Source organism: Chrysemys picta, chromosome 24 (assembly GCF_011386835.1).
Source record: "Chrysemys picta bellii isolate R12L10 chromosome 24, ASM1138683v2, whole genome shotgun sequence".
In the NCBI taxonomy this organism is placed as follows: Eukaryota; Metazoa; Chordata; order Testudines; family Emydidae; genus Chrysemys; species Chrysemys picta.
The window spans coordinates 8,909,202-8,926,581 of NC_088814.1; the positions used below are offsets into that span (position 1 = coordinate 8,909,202).

General features: G+C 59.2%; 1 protein-coding gene across 2 annotated transcripts in view; it reads right to left on the reverse strand.

The window, feature by feature from the left end:
• Positions 1 to 17,380, reverse strand: part of ACE (angiotensin I converting enzyme) — a 105,067-nt gene that overhangs the window by 28,003 nt on the left and 59,684 nt on the right. For both annotated transcript variants that reach the window (XM_065577499.1, XM_008174554.4), the window contains exons 2-8: positions 16,451 to 16,618; positions 8,673 to 8,766; positions 7,526 to 7,669; positions 6,435 to 6,626; positions 4,432 to 4,529; positions 1,509 to 1,681; positions 141 to 364 (exon numbers count right to left, since the gene is read on the reverse strand). In XM_065577499.1, coding sequence (XP_065433571.1) covers positions 141 to 364; positions 1,509 to 1,681; positions 4,432 to 4,529; positions 6,435 to 6,626; positions 7,526 to 7,669; positions 8,673 to 8,766; positions 16,451 to 16,618 — 1,093 coding nt within the window. The remainder of the gene's footprint in view (positions 1 to 140; positions 365 to 1,508; positions 1,682 to 4,431; positions 4,530 to 6,434; positions 6,627 to 7,525; positions 7,670 to 8,672; positions 8,767 to 16,450; positions 16,619 to 17,380) is intronic.

Sequence of the window (17,380 nt, forward strand, 5' to 3'; positions counted from 1 at the left end):
GCCCTGGCGCCGTAGGGCATCTTTCCTCCCCGCAGATCTCAGTCATGCAGCAGCCCCCTACCCGCCCTGCCCTCTCCCTGCCTCCTGTCCAGAGGAGGTATCCGGTTCCCAGTGCCTCGGGGGCACGTCCCCGCTGGTACCTGCGTCCTGGGTGACTTGGCTGAGGAGCCCGATCTTCTTGAGATGGCCGGGAGTGGAGACCGACAGGCTCATGACATCGCCGATGGCCTCGTGGAAGCCGGGGTTGGCCCCGCTGCGGAAGGTGACCGGCTGGTCCTTGTACTGCAGGTAGTACTCGACGTGGCCCATCTCGTGGTGCACCGTGAAGAGCTGCTCCATGGTGACCGTAGTGCACTGCTTGATCCTGCAGGGCGGGGGGCAGAGTCCTGTCCACACGCGCCCTTTGACCCGCCCGCTCCCCCCTGCTGGGATACACTCAGCCCCGGGAGGGAGCCTGCTAGCCCCTGGCAGGTGGAAAGCAACATACTCGGTGGGGCAGGGAGAGTCAGCAGCCCACACAGCCCCCCGCGCCCGCTGGGAACACCCTCCTATTGCTCTCTCCTAGCTCCCCCCCGGGAACGGATGCTCACAGCAGCACAGTAGGGACCCTAGGGTGTTGGGGAGGGTCAGTGCAAAGCGGGACTCCGGCAGGTGGTGTTGGCGGACAGGGGAGAACACGGGCTGCCAAGCCAGATGGTAACGTCGCCTTCATTCCCAGCTGCAGCTAAGGCAATGGCTATGCTACATCCCCCGAGCGTGGACACAGCGTACGCCGGCGGGAGGAGGAGTTCTGCCGGGATGGGAACACGTTAGCTATGCAGGCAGAAGACCCCCATAGCTGCATCTCTGCTGGGGGGGTTGCTGGCATGGTTACATGGCTAGGAGGTGCGGGGTGTGTGTGTCACCCTCGGGGGTTTGCTGGCATGGTTACGTGGCTAGGCGGTGCGTGAGGGGTCACACTGGGGGTTGAGAGCATGGTTACGTGGCTAGGAGGTGCGGGAGCGGTCACACTGGGGGTTGAGAGCATGGTTATGTAGCTAGGAGATGTGTGTGTGTGGGAGGTCACATTGGGGGTTGCCGGCATGGTTATGTGGCTAGGAGGTGCGGGGGGGGTCACATTGGGGGTTGAGCGCATGGTTACGTGGCTAGGAGGTGCGGGGGGATCACACAGGGGGGTTGCCGGCATGGTCACGTGGCTAGAAGGTGCGGGGGGGGGGGGTCACACTCCTGACCGACTTAGCTATGCCAGTATGTGTAGACCAGGCCTAACTCCTATCTCAGAAGCTGCTAGGAAGAAAGCAGACGTGGGGCTGGGCTGGGAAACTGAGGCAACCGGACGTGTCCCCTGGCAGGTGACGCACTCAGCTCCCCCCCACCCACCCGATTCCTTGCAGCACTAACGTGGCCCTTGTCCCCTTCCCCAGCCCACCCTCCCCAGGCTGTGCGTGGAGTCAAGCGGCTCCCCAGGCTCTCTATCCAGTCAGGCCTGGCCTCCCGCCCCCACACACCTGAAGTCCTTGCGGTTGTAGAAGTCCCAGGCGGAGGCGTGACACACCACCTCCCGACCGTCCGCCGGCTTCTCCAGCATGGACTTCTCCCAGAACTCCGGCGGCATCGCCAGCAGCCCCAGCGAGGTGAAGAACTCCTCGGAGACCCGGAACATGTGCGTCGCGTTCCAGTTCTGGGCAAGCAGAGCGGAGGGAAGCCATCGTTACGCGGGCCGGGAGGAGGCTGCCTGGGGCCGGGCCGCTCCCAGGCCAGTCAGGCAGCGCAAGCCTCAGCAGTGGGAGGGTCACGTCCTTTTCCAAGGAGTGGCGAAGGGGGCCGGGTTCACAGCCCTGGAGAACGGGGCTCTCTGCTGATCCCCAGGATAGATACAGTGGGGCAGAGATGGCTCCTATGGGATGCGCGGTACCTCCCTAAGGCTGCTGAGATACACCACGGCAGGGCAGCCCGAGAGATGCTGGTAGCTGAGAAGATGCCAGCAGCAGGACACTGAACAAGTCGGCCTCCTCTCCCTGCAGCCCGGAGCCTCGTGCCGCCATTTGCATTAGCGCAAACCGGACTGGTGGTTTCCCCCCCCGCACCGGTGCAGATGACGACACGACGTTCAGGGCCCTGACAAATCCGGCCTGCTGGGTTGGATCGTTAACCCTCTACCCCCTCCCCACACCACCGCGCTCAGAGGGCACGGCCCAGGCTCTGTCACCACTAGGGTTACCATATCTCATAAATAAAAAAAGAGGACCCTCCACGGGCCATGGCCCCGCCCATTTCCCCACCCCTAGTCCCGCCCCAACTCCGCCCCTTCCCCACCCTAACTCCGCCCCCTCCTCCCTCCCACTCCCAGCCAGGGGGAAAGGGCTGCCCCAGTGCTACCAGCTTCACGGTTTGCCGGGCAGACCCCAGACCCTGCGCCCCCAGCCGGCGCTTCCCCAGCGCAGCTGGAGCCGGGGCTCCAGGCACGGGGCTGCCCGAAGCCGGTAGCTCTGGGGCAGCCCGGCTCTTAAACAGAGCCTCCAACGGCTGGGGCTCTGTGTAACTGACACTGTGTCAGTTACACACAGCCCCGGCGGCTGGAGGCTCCAGCCGCCCCCGCTCTGTTTAGGAGCCGGGCTGCCCGAGCGCTACCGGCTTCGGGCAGCCCCGTGCCTCCAGACCCTGCGCCGCCGGAGCCCGGGAGGGGAAGTGCCCGGCTGGGGGCGCAGGATCTGGAGGCACGGGGCTGCCCGAAGCCGGTAGCGCTTGGGCAGCCCGGCTCTTAAACAGAGCGGGGGCGGCTGGAGCCTCCAGCCGCGGGGGCTGTGTGTAACTGACACAGTGTCAGTTACACAGAGCCGCAGCCGCTGGAGGCTCTGTTTAAGAACCGGGCTGCCCGAGCGCTACCGGCTTCGGGCAGCCCCCTTGCCTCCAGACCCTGCGCCCCCAGCCGGGCACTTCCCCTCCCGGGCTCCGGCGGCGCAGGGTCTGGAGGCACGGGGCTGCCCGAAGCCGGTAGCGTTCAGGCAGCCCGGCTCTTAAACAGAGCCGCCATTTTCCCGGACATGTTCGGCTTTTTGGCAATTCCCCCCGGACGGGGGTTTGACTGCCGAAAAGCCGGACATGTCCGGGAAAAAGAGGACGTATGGTAACCCTAGTCACCACTCAATCAGCTGGCAGTCCCTCCCTTGCTTGTCTCCTGCCCAGCCCACCGAGGGCCTGTTCCCAGCCCTGCTCCCAAGCCAGGGAGCCGGAGACACCATCGCCCATTAACAGCTCGCGACTGTGCTGAGAGCATGTGAGTGGCCCACAGTGATGTAAGCTGGGGACCCCGGAGCTTTCCTTTGGCTGCAGGGGCACCCGCAAGGCTCACGGGGTCCAGCTGCCTGGAGTCTCTCTGTCTGCCCAAGAAGAAATCTCTCACTCACCCCCTGCTGCTTATCTTCCCCCCCTTCCCTCCCTTCTCTATTTCCTCCCAGCCCTTCTCTCGCTTCTTTCTCTTTCTTGGGCCAAATTCCGCCCTGGGTCCAGTCCCCTTGCACCAGCGAGGAATTGGACTCATTCTATTCCCGCGCTGTACACACCGAGTAACGGTCCTTCGCCCGGATCTTGCCGAAGAGATTCTGGGAGGGCGGCCAAAGCAGATTGGCCCAAGTTGGCAGCCTTTTTATCAGCCCTTCCCCAGAAAATTATATTCGCCCTGGGGCTCAGACCTGGAGGCTGCTGCCACTGAAAATGGTTCGTTGTCGGGAGTTTCCCCTGGAGGCAGTGACCACAGAAGGGAAGCCCCCCTCTCTTTCTCCCTCTGCTGTTGGCCTTGGGCTGGTGGTGCTACGATCACTCCCGTCAGCCCTGCACTGTGGCACTGCATTCTCCATCACTGGGAGTTTGAATATCCAAACCGGATGTTTTACTAAAAGATCTGCTCTCGTTCAACCAGGAATCGATGCAGGGAAGTCCTCTGGCGTGCAGGGCCGCCCAGAGGATTCAGGGGGCCCCTTCCATAAAAAAAGTTGCAATACTATAGAATACTATATTCTCGTGAGGGCCCCTGCGGGGCCCGGGGCCAATTGCCCCACTTGCCCCCCCCCCTCTGGGCGGCCCTGCTGGCGTGTGCTATGCAGGTGGGCAGACCAGGTGACCATCATGGTGCCTTCCGGCCTCGGAGTGTCTCCGTCTATGCCTCCGGCCAGGCGCTGGGGGGATGCAGTTTGCATGAGAGACGTTCTATGGGGTGAAACGCGCCCAGCTCAGCACGGCCCCTCCAGGAGCGACGCGGCCCATTGCCACGGGCAGCGCTCTGCAAACCGCCCCATGGGCAGCCGGTGGGCGTCCTCATCTCTTGTGGGGTGATTTACCTGCCTCTACCCACAATCCCTGGCACTCAAGCCCCATGCCAGGCTTCAGGGCAAGAGGCTAAACAAGGGCAGCGAATGGCCGCCGGGTTCTTACTTGCTGCACCATGGTGCTGGTGACGTCCAGGTTGGGTTTGCCTGGGAAGGGGACCATCATATCGTAGATGTTGTTCCACTGCTGGGCCCACATATTGCCTGGAGAGAGAACAGCACAGCTCAGGGGGTTGCTACAGCAGGCAGCTGTTCCTATGAACCAACTCTGGCTGCCTCTAGACGGGGCAGAGCGCTCCGGGCCCATCAGCACCCTTTCCTCCAGGGAGAGAGCTTGGCCTGGCTGCAGGCAACTGAACAGAACCGATGGCCGCCTACTGGAGCATCCCTGGAGAAAGGGAGCTTTGGAGAGCAGCAAGGGCTCGTTGGGGAGAAGGTATGTGACGGCTCCTTCACTTTCCTCCCTGGTTTCAGCGCCTTTTGGAGCTGGAGAAGGAGAGGTTTCCTTCCCTTGTCTCTAGCTGCAATAAGAGGAAGCGCGGTCCAATGGTCAGAGCACGGCATAGGGCCTCCCAGGCTCTGTTGCCTGCCCTGCCATTGACTCATTGGGCAAATCGCTGCCCGGCTCCGTGACTCCGTTTCACACCTCGGTACAACAGGGAGGATGCCGGGAAAAGTGCGGGAAGCTCTTCGGACGACGGGCACTACGGAAGAGCGGGTTACTGACGCCAGCAGGTGAGGGAGGAGATGGGGCAAGGGCGGCGGGGTGGGATCATATGCCCTCTGCCGGGATCTTTGCAATTGTCTGATTTCCTAACCCTGCCTCAGCCCTTGGGAAGGCGCTGTGGTGCCCTGCCATAACTACTGCATGGCGGGTGGTTCACGACAGTCTATGCAACCTCGTGCACAGAGCTTGGCTTCAAGCGTTTCCCATTCCCTCGTGCTCCCCCCCACCCCTGCCGCCCAATCGCCTGGCATAAATTCAACTTCAAAGCCGCGTAATTAGCACGCACGGGTGGGTGGAGGAATCTGTTCCAGTGCTAAATATCTGGGAATTCCTTCCCCAGGCTGTGCAGCCCCAGCGGTGACTGGTCAGACCCGGTGCTGGGGTTTGATTGGGTTCTTCCCTCTGCTGTTTTCCTCTCTTTGGGGAGATCTGGAACTGCCTTGAGCAGCTGCTCTGCGCTGATAAAAAACTGAGAACAATATGCTCCCAGCTCGAGCAGCTGTGCTGCTCACACGGCCTGATTGTCGGGGGCCACCAGCATGAGTGCGTGTCACGCAGTGACGGGCTGATCTGAGACACTGTTACAGCTCAAAGCACTCTGCGAACTCTGGGTCGGCAGCACTGTTGAAAGGCAGCCGCCGCTGGAGTTGAGGATGGTCGCTCCAGAGCATGCAGAAGTGGCAGGTGCTGGGAAATCTCCTCTCTTAGAGAAAGTGCCCTGGAGATCTTTAATGCCAAGGCAGAACCTCAGTGTGTAGGATCTCCCAGAGCCACCCTGTGTGATGGGGGCCCATCAACGCCACGGGAGCCCTTGGGCCTCATTCAGCGTTGCTGGGGGAGCTGAGTGCGGAGCAGCCCCTGCTACGCCCAGCGGCTCCCGAGCTGCGCTGGGGCAGGGAAGGAGCAGAGGAACATGTGCAGGGCGTGTATGGAACCCACTCGGCAGCGTGCTCTGTCCTGCTCTGGGGGTGGCTGGGACACCGGCAGAGCGTGATCGTTTAGCTCAGGCGGGGGAGGCTCGTGCCTTTAGATCCAGAGGTCTTGGGTTCGATCCCGGCTGCCAACAACTCCCCACAGGGTACGGCGTTCCTTGCACATGTAATATCCAGAGCTGGGCATGTAGGGCTGCAGCTGCCTTCCCCGAATCTTGCCTCCCACAGCTGCCCAAACGCTCCACAGTTCCCCCTCCCTGTTGCTGACCTCATGTCCACCCTCCTCCCAATTCCCTTAGCACAACCTCAGCCTGCACTGCCCCCAGCCCAGCCCAGATCTGCATGGGCACACCCCCATCCCCCTGAGGCAGCTATTGTCTTTGCACCCAGGAGTGGGAGAGGCGGGCGTTCCTCCCCAGCGGGCACAGGGCCTGGCTTGTGCTCACTTACCCAATAAATGAGCAGGGATGGGGCCCTGGAGGTTGATGTACTTGGGGCCGTAGCGTTCATACAGCTTCCTCCTGACAAAGGCGTGGAGGTTCAGGTAGAGGGGCTCCAGCTGGTGGTAGAGTTCCTCCAGATCGTCCTCAAACGTGGGCGAGTCGTACCAGGAGCGCCAGTAAGCGCCGGTATCCTTGAAACCTGGCAACGGAGAGCACAGGGCCAACAGCAATGAACTCCAGCGTCTTGCCCGGGGGACAGCATTTCGGGGACCGCCCCTCCTTGCCTTTCTGCACAAAATCATCCCTGGGGGAGCAAGGATGCCTGCTGGAGGGCTGCATGAAAGGCAGAGAGAGGCCCTGTCCCTGGTGGGTAGGGACACCTGCCCCTGCAGGTGAGCTGCCAGCCGGGGACAGGGGGGGAATCCCCAGCTGGTACATCCCTGCTCATTCCCCTGGCTTTACTGAGCAGGGGCGTGGCCAGAGGAAAGGGGGCGTGGCCAGAGGAAAGGGGGCGTGGTCAGAGGAAAGGGGGCGTGGCCAGAACTCTGCTAGGCCCAGGCTAGAACAGCCCCGAGGTTCCCTTTGCTGCAGAGCAGCGCTTGGCTAGAGCCAGGGGTCTCGCGCAGTGGCCCAGTGTCTGATCTCACTTACATTTCACTGCGGGGGTGTAGCTGAGCACGAATGCACCAGCAATGGGGAAACTGAGCCCCGGCTACTGCCCCAGCGCACAGGGGCTGCCGTGCTGAAATGGAGCCACGGCCATCGAGGCCGGCATCCTGCGTTGCCCAGCGTCAGATGTGGCATGAAACGTTCTGGGCTTGACTCTCCCCTCGCTTCCACCAGCGGGGTTCCCTGGGCTCCTGAGTTACACCCGGGCGAGAGGCGAGTCTGACGCCTCGAATGCACTTCTCACGCAGTGCCGGGCGGTGGGCATGGGGCGACACAGGGAGGAGAGGTGCCTCCTGACCCCAGGAGGAGCGATTGCCCTTCATCAGGTGTTGCTGAGTTTGGGGCTGGTTTGTGAGACTCCCCCAATCCCCCGCCCCCCGCTTGGGGACAGAGATGCCTGCAATAGCCACTGTCCTAGGTCCCTCTCACCGTCCATCCTGTAGGCCTCGTTGCTCAGCGTCACAAACTCCTCATACTTGGGCCTCAGGGGGTTTCCAGCTGAGCTGTGCCAGCCCTCCCAGGCGTAGAGCAACTTCTTGTAGCTGCGGGAGTTGGCCATGATGTCGGTTATCTCTGAGGCACGAAAGAGAAAAAGACGACAGAGAGTCACGCCAGCTTTCGTCACGCGCGGGGGGAGTTTCTTTCCACCCTCAACAGGTCTCCCCAACTTCCTAGGGCTGCGCAGATCCCCAGCTGCACGGACACAGGCTGGGGCAGAGGGAGGTGTGTGTGAACCCCCGTCTGGTTCTCTACGGCTCGCGGCTCAAGCAGAGACGGAGCCAAACGCTCACAAACATCGGGGTGCCAGACAGTGCCCTGGCTTCACAAAGGGCCAGAGCCCCGGGAATGGTGGGGTGTCTGCAGACCAAACCCCAGTGGCCCCTGTGCCTGTAACATGCTGAACAAACACCCCAGATCCAACCAGCTCCCCCACCCGGGGCGCAGGACATCTGAAACTGGAGCAGATCCTGCGGCTGCGGAGGGAGCAAAGGTTGTGATGCAGGAAGGCTTGTCGGCTCTAACGCCCGCCAGGAGCAGCCCGACACCCCCTTTCTCCTCCCCTCGCCCCATCTCCCGTTCAATGGCAGCCGTCCAGTCCCCCCATAGCAGCTCCTCTAGAGTAGGAGCTCTCATGCCATTGGACCCCCTCATCCTGTTACCTGCCTGTGGTGAGCGGCCAGTGCCTGAGACTTCAGAGAAAGTGTCTGAAGGCCCATCGCGTACCTGGCCGTCTGTGATTCCTCCCTGCCCAGATGAACCGGGGAGTCTGATTTCCTTCCCCTCAACTACCAACCCTGGCTTAGAGCTTCCAAATTCCCCTGAAGTCAGTGACCAAACTCCCACTGATCGGTAGGATCGGGGCCACTGAGCAAGCAGGAGGCTTTGCGCTGCTTTCTTGCCTCCTCGAGAAGGGGCCCAAATCTGGAAGCTGCTGATCGTGCCCGGCTCCCATTGGCTCCGGCAGAGGCTGAGGGCACTCAGCACCTTTCAGACTCAGGCCCACCTCCTGAGCAAGGCGCTTCCAAGTTCAGAAAGCAACGGAGTACGGGTCAGCTGGGACGGGAAGGCACCGTACCTGGCTCCAGAGCCCAGCAGTTGGAGGTCTGGTTTGGAGGACACACCTTGGCGGTGGAATAGATATTGTCCATCTCGCTCAGGAGGGTGTTGTACTGGGGGAGGAGGCAAAAGCAGATGTTAGGGGTCGAAGGACGTGGACTCAGGGCTTCCTTCAACACATGGGCAATCCAGTCCGAGTTCAGGCACGGGGATACCCCGCCTATGTATTGACAGCGCCTCTGAGGCGCTTTTCACTTTGGTACGTGGTTCTCGGCGCATGTAGTTTTTCCAGGGAGGGTGTGAATGCGTGTAGTTTGGTGCATGTGTAGACTGGAGGGATGCACACCTGCATGCGGGAGTATGTTGTGGAGGGAAAAAATTGTCCGTGCCTGTACTTTTGTGGGTGAGTTTGTGAGGGTGAATGGGAATGCAGGTGGGGGTGGCTGTGTGTGCGGTTTGGCTGGTGTCGTTTAATGTGTGTGGAGGAAGAAGGCTGGGCATGCGTGTGGTTTGGGGGGTGTATGGGTGGGTGATTTGGCAGAAGGGGGCTGTGCATGCATAAAGGTGGAGTGTGCTTTTCTGTGGGTTAGTGCTCGTTAAAATAAGGGGCAAACGGGGAGCCGATCCGACTGGTTAGAAGGAGCCAGGCCATGCATCTCCCAGCCTGCCCCGGGCCCAGATGGCTCAGCGGCCCACGGTGAGGAGTGGTGATGGGGTGTAACGAACAGTGTCAGTGACCCTGGGTTCCTGAGTCAGCCCGCCTGCCACCGACAATCTGCAGGGGACCATGTCAGGCTTATGTGGGATCCATTGAAAACGAGGGACGCCCATCCCGAGGGCCAGATGAATGCTGTAGCGGGAAAGGGCTGACGGATGTTGTGCAAAGAGTCCCTTCCCTGCCCCACTATCTATCAACACAATTCAGTCCTGACCTAGAGCGACCCTGCTACTCATCGCTCTGCCAGTACACCCCCGGCTCGACCTGCAGCCCCCACCGCTATTCCTGTCCTGCTCCACCCCCCCCGCACACAGCTCTTCGCTAAGGCACCCGAGTCCTCTGCAACAACCTCTCGGCCACCAGTTTTCACACCCACTCCCCATCTTTACCAGCCTGATCTGCACCACCCTGCCAATCCACCCCTGCCCTCCCCCTGCTCTGCCAAGGCACCTACATCCCAGCATGGCCACCTTGCCTTATGCCAAGAAAAGCTCCCTCATCGACGGTCTATGTCCCTTTCTGTAGATGGGGAGCTTCCTAATATAGCCCACGTAGCCAGCTGCCAGTGAACGCTGGGCTGTGGGCTGTGCCCACCTACCCTCCCACTGCATAGGACTGACTTCGGCAGCACTCAGATCTCCAGGGAATACAGTTCCTTGGATTGACCAGGAAGCCAGCAAAGTGCTGCTGGAATTGTATTCAGCAAGCAGGGGGTCTGGGTGGATAGGATGCTGAGTTAGGAGAGTTGGTCTCTATTCCTGGTTCTGCCACTGGCTGGCTGTGTGACCTCCGGCAAGTTGTTTCCCTTCCTGTCTATTTAGATGGTTGGCTTTTTCCAGCAGGGACTGTCTCTCATTCTGCGGGTGTGCAGCCCCCAGCACGAGGATGGGACCCTGATCCCGGTTGAGGCCTCTAGGCTCTGCTGGTGCTTTTCCCGTGAAGCCAGGGGGGCATTCTTGTTGCTGCTGAAAGTGTGGCTTGGATGATGAGATGGAGGCCTGAGGCCCTGACCACTTGTGACCACTTAAGATCCCACGATGGTTTTCAGATAAGTAGAATGGCTAGCCCCATTGTTCCGGCCAAATTCCAGTTTGGGAAATCACATCCTGCTCCCTAAAATTCCCCTTAAGCTTTCAATGGTGTTGGGGTCACTAGGCCTGCCTGAGCCAGAGTTCTTCCATGTTTAAACTCTGTCCTTCCACGTTTTACTCTAATCGGCCTCAAAAGCCAAGGGCAGAAATTGGAATGTGTAAACAGCCAGTTAGCAATTACGACCTTGCTCATACCAGGTACCAAGCGATAATGATGAGGTTTGCATGTTTCTAGCTGGAGAAAGGGTAATAAACTAAGGGTAAACAGGACCAAATAACTGTTTAGAGGAGTGTTACTAACAAGCTAGATTTATAGCCCTAGAATGATTTAATTGCTTAAATGTATCAACATGCCTTCGGTAGGGAGGGAAGGGGGAGTAAAGGGCGAGATAGAGGGGGGGGGTGGTAGAGAGGGGTGGGTGGTAGAGGGGGGGGGTTAGTTGTAAAATATATAAGAAGAGAGAAACTGTTTTTGCTGGTGTGCTTGATTTGAGACTTGCCTGTCTCCTTGCACCACTTTGAGATCTCAAATAAACTTTGATTGTTTCTCCACCCCGGTACGTTTATTGGCGCGAAGCACTCCGGGCAACGAACCCCACTGTTGCTGTCCTCGGGCCTCTGTGCCGGCAACAATGGAATGGCCATTAGCGTTTCTTGTCCTAAATTGCTGTGTGGCATCCTGTATTAAACAGCTGCCACATTGCACCCCAGAGGGGGCTGCATTGCAGTGGTGGGTAAAATGATTCTCACTGCTATAGCTGCGAAGCACTTCGGGAGGAAAGGCTATCCGGGAGTGCAGCTATTTCTAACGTCCTTTCCCTCTACTGCTGCAGCTGGCTCAGTTTAGGGAACGAGCGAAGATCAAAGTTTGGGAAGACAATTGCGTTGGTTATTATGGTCACTGCCAGCAACGAGACAATAGCAACTGGGCATTCTCTGCATCCTGCACGCAACTACAATCTCCAGGAGAGGAAACGGCACGGCTTTGTCCCTTCCTCAGGCTGAACTCGCTGCTGGAGGCGGGAGGGGGCCGGGCGGGAAGCCTTTCCTCTGGAGAAGGAAGGTATTTGCAATCACTACAAGCCTTGTGGCTGGGAAGGACTAAATACAGCTTATCAGCAGGAAGGAGATTTCAACACGTGCTGCTTCTGTTCTGCCTGCGAAGAATGGCTGAGGCGTCTCTCGGCGGGAGAGAGACGCTGCTGACGCTGCTCTCGGGAAGCCTGGCCTACTGAAGGAGTACGGCTGTGAAGCTAGCACCGGCACGTGGGGTGAGGTCCCGGTGTCACAACTTACACTGCTACGCGGTAGTTCATCCTGGAGCTTCCCAATGCCCTTCGCAAACCGGACCCAGGTTCCTTGGGAGAGCTCAGCTCCCAGTTAGGCCCTTAACCAAGTGGGCAGATTTCCCAAAGAATCCAGTTCACCGGGCACACATTGAGCTCTCCCATTAGCCTGTCCCCCATTGTGGGCACGGAGCCCTGGAGGAGCAGGCCCTGAGCTTTTTGGAAAAAGTTGCCCTGCTTGCAGAGAAAAACAGCTTTGGCCATCATCCAATTGCGACTGTCTCTGGGGAGGAGGCACAGCACGGCATTAGAGCAGCAGCACCAGCACACCGCAAAGTGTGACATTTTGGAGGTGTGAAATGCTCTCACCAGTGCAAATGATTTCACTATGCCCAGCGTGAGTGTGTAATGTTCTCACCAGTCCCAGTGGGTGCAGACTTCAGCTCGGGTCGCACTTTGCACCCGATTAAACGACAACACAAGCTGTTGGGCAGCGGGCAGCCCAGGCCCTCCCAATTCCTACCTGACAAGCCCCATACGCCCCCCTCCCGCCCCCGTCTGCCTCCTATTCATCTGCATGGAGCTTTGCTGGCGCTAGCGCAGGGCCAGGCTATGCTCCATGGTGAGGTTGCTTTGCTGGGAGGAAGGGGTGCTGGTGGGCACTGGCTGGCACAGGCAGAATGAGTCTGGTTAAACCTGCACAGGGTTAGGAGGAGGGTTGGAGCAGCAGAGCTTGGGGTCTCTGGAGTCACCCCTTGCTTTTAAATCAGACTCCACTTGCCCGCCAGGGAGCCAGGCAAAAGGGTTTCTGCGGAGAGCGGTAACTTGCCTAGTCTCCAGCGTTCAGAGTGGGGCCTGCCTGACACCCCGGAGCAACCCGCTGCCCACATTCCCAGAGTCACGCCGGCACCGCTAACCCCATGGGCTCTGCAGATGTGGGCAGGGTCTGCACATGGATGGGAGGCAGCCACGGAGCGCCCAGGAGCTGTGGTCAGTCACGAGGCGGTGCTCTTCGCGCTGACTCATTCCTGACTAATTGCCCCCCCTCCCCCTCAGCATGCTGACTTCTGGAGCGGGTAACAACCATGACCCGCTCGCTGGTGAGCATCACAGATCCCGTGGGGCTTCTCCTGACCACAGGAGCGGCCTGGAAAAATTCTAGCCTGGACAGTGATTTCCTGCCAAAGCTGCTGCTGTTTTCATTTCTGCTCTCTCTCCTTTGGCCTCGGTGCCTTTCCTTTCCTGCCTGGATTTTCCTTAGCACCCTGTCCTGCTGCATTGTGCATTTTTTTGACACTGTGTCAACTGACCTGGGAGCAGCGCCTGCCCTCCCCCCGTTCCCTTCACACCTCTATGATGTGTCCTCCCCCGATCAAAGAAAAAATGTGCTGTCTTTGCTTCTCTGACCTATTAATCTGAGGCCACTACCCCAGGGCTTGCCCCCAGCTGCCCTTGTGCGCCCCCCTTGGCATGGTGTAGCAGATGTGAGACCAGTTTGTGCCTCCAGGACGCCTGCCCTTTGTACCCTCACTGCTCCGGAGGGCCTGATTCCCCATTGCCCCGCGCAGTTGTTTACACCAGTGCAAGGTGCTATCAGATCCTCATTGCAGCCTTTTCCCGCCGCGGGTCGAGCTTTCGTGCAAACGCATTGCCCAAGCTGCAGGGCAAATTGGCCCCACACTTTGCTGGCCGCACACCTGGCCAGCAAGGTACAGAAAAAGTCATTTCGATCGAAGCCCTGAGGCTTGGAGACATTGATGCCCTAGGAACCAGGCCGTCGTAGGAAAGGCGAAAGCCGTGGTAGGGGCCCCTTTTGATTCGACAGCAGGGGCGTCATTTCAGAAAAAATCTTGGGGGTTGGGGGGAGTTGTATCAGCATCTAGACTAGACCATTAGATGTGAACGTATGATACCCTGCAAAGTCGGGGGCGGGGGCCAAACGGGGTGCGCATGAAAAGTCTGGGAGGGCGGAACTGCCCTCCTTGTCCCATAGCAAATTACAGCCTGTCCAGCGTCCTGACACAGCGACTTTGTAAGACAGCCCTGGGTGACCTCAGGCAAGTCACTTAACCTCTCTGGGCCTCAGTTCCCCACCTGTACAATGGAGAGAATAGCCCTGCCCTGCCTCTCAGGGGTGTTGGGAGGCTGCACTCACTAAGCATTGTGATTGGCTCAGATGCTATGGGGATGGGGAGGCAGAGAAGTACCTACATAGACAGGAGGGCTTGGGACCGGTTCTCAGAATGGGGTAGCCTCTCCATGCCTCTCCGCAGCATCTACTCTCGGGCCCAACAGGCCGCCCTGGGCAGGTGCCATGAATGAGGCTGCTGGCTGAGCGGATTTTAGAGCGGGGCCCACGCTGACCTCTGTGGCAGCCCAGGGTGAGAAGGTGACTGAAAGTCACCTTTGCCCTCCAGTGCCGTGGGCCGGGAGGTTGGGCCTGCACCTTCTGGAGCGCAGAATTTCAGACTCTAAATCAAGCTGCTAGGAACCGTTCCCCTTTTTACTCCTCAAGCTGAAGCCTGGGGCAGAGCCCCTCCGCCACTGGGGCTACATGTACTTTATTTTTTTGGGGGGTGCCCAATTTGAGAGGCCTTAAAGGGGCCTGATTCCCAGACTGTGCCAAGCATCTGCCCTCTGCAAACCAGGCCCCCTTCAGATCGATCTCGGCTTGGGCCCCCGGAATCACTAGGGACTTTGAAAAACGTAGGCCCTGGAACCCGGCCTCCCTCTGGTCTTCCTAAAGCATCTCACGCCTCCGCGGGACTGGGGCCCGTTGGTTTATTTCTGGCTCCCCTGGTTCTTCTCCTTCCCGCGGGAAGCACTCCGGCACCCGCTGGGTTTCAATTCGTTTGCAATGTTTACTTCTTCCAAGAGAAACCCGCTCAATCCGCTTCCCAGTCACATACCCTCCCCTTAGGCACTCAACACTCCTTCCGCTCTCTACCTTCGCTGGTCCGCTCACGCTTCTCCTGGCCCGAGAGTTGGTGGGTCAGTTCCCATCCATTTCAACGTCAGCCTCCCTTGGGCCGCTGTGAAAACTCTGCCTGCTACCTCGCACTCCTATCTGATGGCCCTGATTGCTTTCCGACCTTCACTCCACCTCTGTCTTGGCCTTCTTCTAATTGCATGGGGGTTCCTTGTGCCGTCACACAGTACAGAAGCATGCACTGACTTACCTTTAAAGGACAACCATGGTGACTAACTAACAGGGGTTCTGCTCTTTTAAGGGTCAGGGGCCTGAGCGAGCCAGCCAGCCCTGTTTGATTATCCCACCCGGCTGGAACCGAAGCTGCGAGAGGGAAGTTGGCTGACTCCTGGGACTGGCCCTGGAGCAGAAAGACCTCTGACCCCGCCGGCCATGGGACCAACTTTGTTCTGGGTCACTTTGCTAGTTCGTTCTTGGAATGAACAAACCATACACTGAGGAAAGGGCCTGCCCATGACCTGGGCATAGTATTTAATCCTTCCTGGGCTGGGGAAACAGCCCTACTGCTGGTTATAAATAGGGACTCTATATTTACTAAATCCACGTAGGCCATGTGCGGAAGTTGATAGCTGGATAAGAGACCTAGTCGGAACGCTCAAACTGCTGTGGGATGAACATGGAATCAGAGACCTGGCTCTCCTACCTGCCACTGCCTGGCTGATCTGTGCCTACGGGGCCATGCGGGGACGCAGAATCACTGGAGCACAAGTCCAGCACAGCCATGCCTCCTTCCACCGCAGCTTTGCCCCGGAACACGCCCGGCACCGGGAGCTCTTGTGTAGGCAGCGCAGATCTGGCAGACCTGGAGCCTCGCATGGCAGGGCCCCCTGCTGCACGGAGTTATTATCGGGGGGAGACGGGGAAGCAGGCCCAGGATGTCTGGGTTGGTGTTTCCCACCTTTCACCTGCAATCGCTGGACTCTGCTACTGCCGCTGCGTTGCTCTTTGCCAGGTTTCGCCCTGCCTGTTCGTGCTAGAGTGAATGGAGCTGGCATTCCACCCCAGGCAGGCTCCGGCAGGCGGGAGGAGCTGCACCTGCTCACAGCAGGCCTGCAGTGGGGCCAACGGGCAGAAAAGCAGCTGGGAAAATCCGAGCTCCATATTTTAGCCGGAGCTGGTGACTCCCCATCAACGCGGCTCCATTCGCAAACCAAAAGATGGATTTTCTGATGACCTCCTATGTCCCAAGAGCCTAACCGAGACCCCCCCAAGAACCTCCCGAGACCCCTGCAAAACCTACCTGAGACCCCCCAAGAACCTCCCAAGACCCCCTCAAGTGCCTACCCAAGACCCAGCTGAGCCCTGAAGACTCCTCCCCACGCGTGCATGCACCCCACCCCGATCATTCTCTTGCTCTCTTCCCCAACCCCTCAGGGACTTGGGGGTATGTCTACATGCAATTAGACACCCATGGCTGGCCCGTGCCAACTGACTTGAGTTCGTGGGGCTCAGGCTGTGGGGCTGTTTAATTGCAGTGTAGACTTCGGGCTTAGGCTGCAGCCCGAGCTCTGAGACCCTCCCACCTCGCAGGGCCCTAGAGCTCAGGCTCCAGCCCAAACATCTACACTGCAATTAAAAAAAAACCCATTGCCCAAGCCCAAGTCAGCTGGCCCGGGCCAGCCACGGGTGTCTAACTGCAGTGTAGACGTGCCCTTAGCTTCACTGGGTGTCGCTTCCCCACCCGCTCTCAGAGCAACCCAGCACGACGCCTACCTGCTGACGCTTGTCCAGGGGCAGGTTGGAAGGCCCCAGGGTCTGGATGGAGCCAATGATACTCTTCAGCTGAGTGTCTGTGAAATTCTTCCAGATGGAGCCATAGAGTTCCTTCGCTTTCTTCCCCCAGGCCTCTGTGAAGTTCTGCTCCTCCAGGGAGGCCAAGATCTGGAAGGCAGGAGGAAAGACTCTTCTGTGAGAGATATTCCCCTTCCCTGGGAGAACCTTTTAGCCATCGCTCCCGGGGACCGTCTGCCCTGCAGCGTGCATGACCCGCTCTGTGTGGGGCTCTAGGGAGCGGGAACCAGCCCCAGTGTGGGCCACAGACTGGCAGACCTACGCAACTCCAACCAGCAGGGACAACGAGCCCAGCAAAGAGGGAGGCACAACATGGTCCCCTGCCTCGCTGCCACACCTGTAAAATGGAGACAATGAGAACCACCTTTGTAACAAATGCATGATCAGTAGTACAGCACCGCGGTCTAGTGGATAGGACGCCGGGCTGGGACTCAGGAGATACAGGTTCTGTCCCTGCCACCCACCTGCTGTGTGACCACCAGGGTGCTACTTCGCCTGCCGTTGTCTGTTTCCTCTACTGAGTTTTGTCTATAGAGACAGTCAGCTCTTTGGGGCAGGGACTGTCACTCACTAGGGGTGTGTCTATACTGTAGCTGGGAGGGTGCTTTCCAGCATGGGTAGACAGATGCTCTAGCTCATAGGCGCCGACTCTGTGGGTGCTCTGGGGCTGGAGCACCCACGGGGAAAAATTAGTGGGTGCTCCGCACCCACTGGCAGCCAAGCTTCCCCCTCCTCGCCTATTTCTCCCTTCCCCGAGCGTGCTGCATCCCCACTCCTTTCCCAGTGCTTCCTGCCCCCTCCCCGCCGCCTAACAGCTGTATGGTGGCGCTTACGACTTTCTGGGAGGGAGAA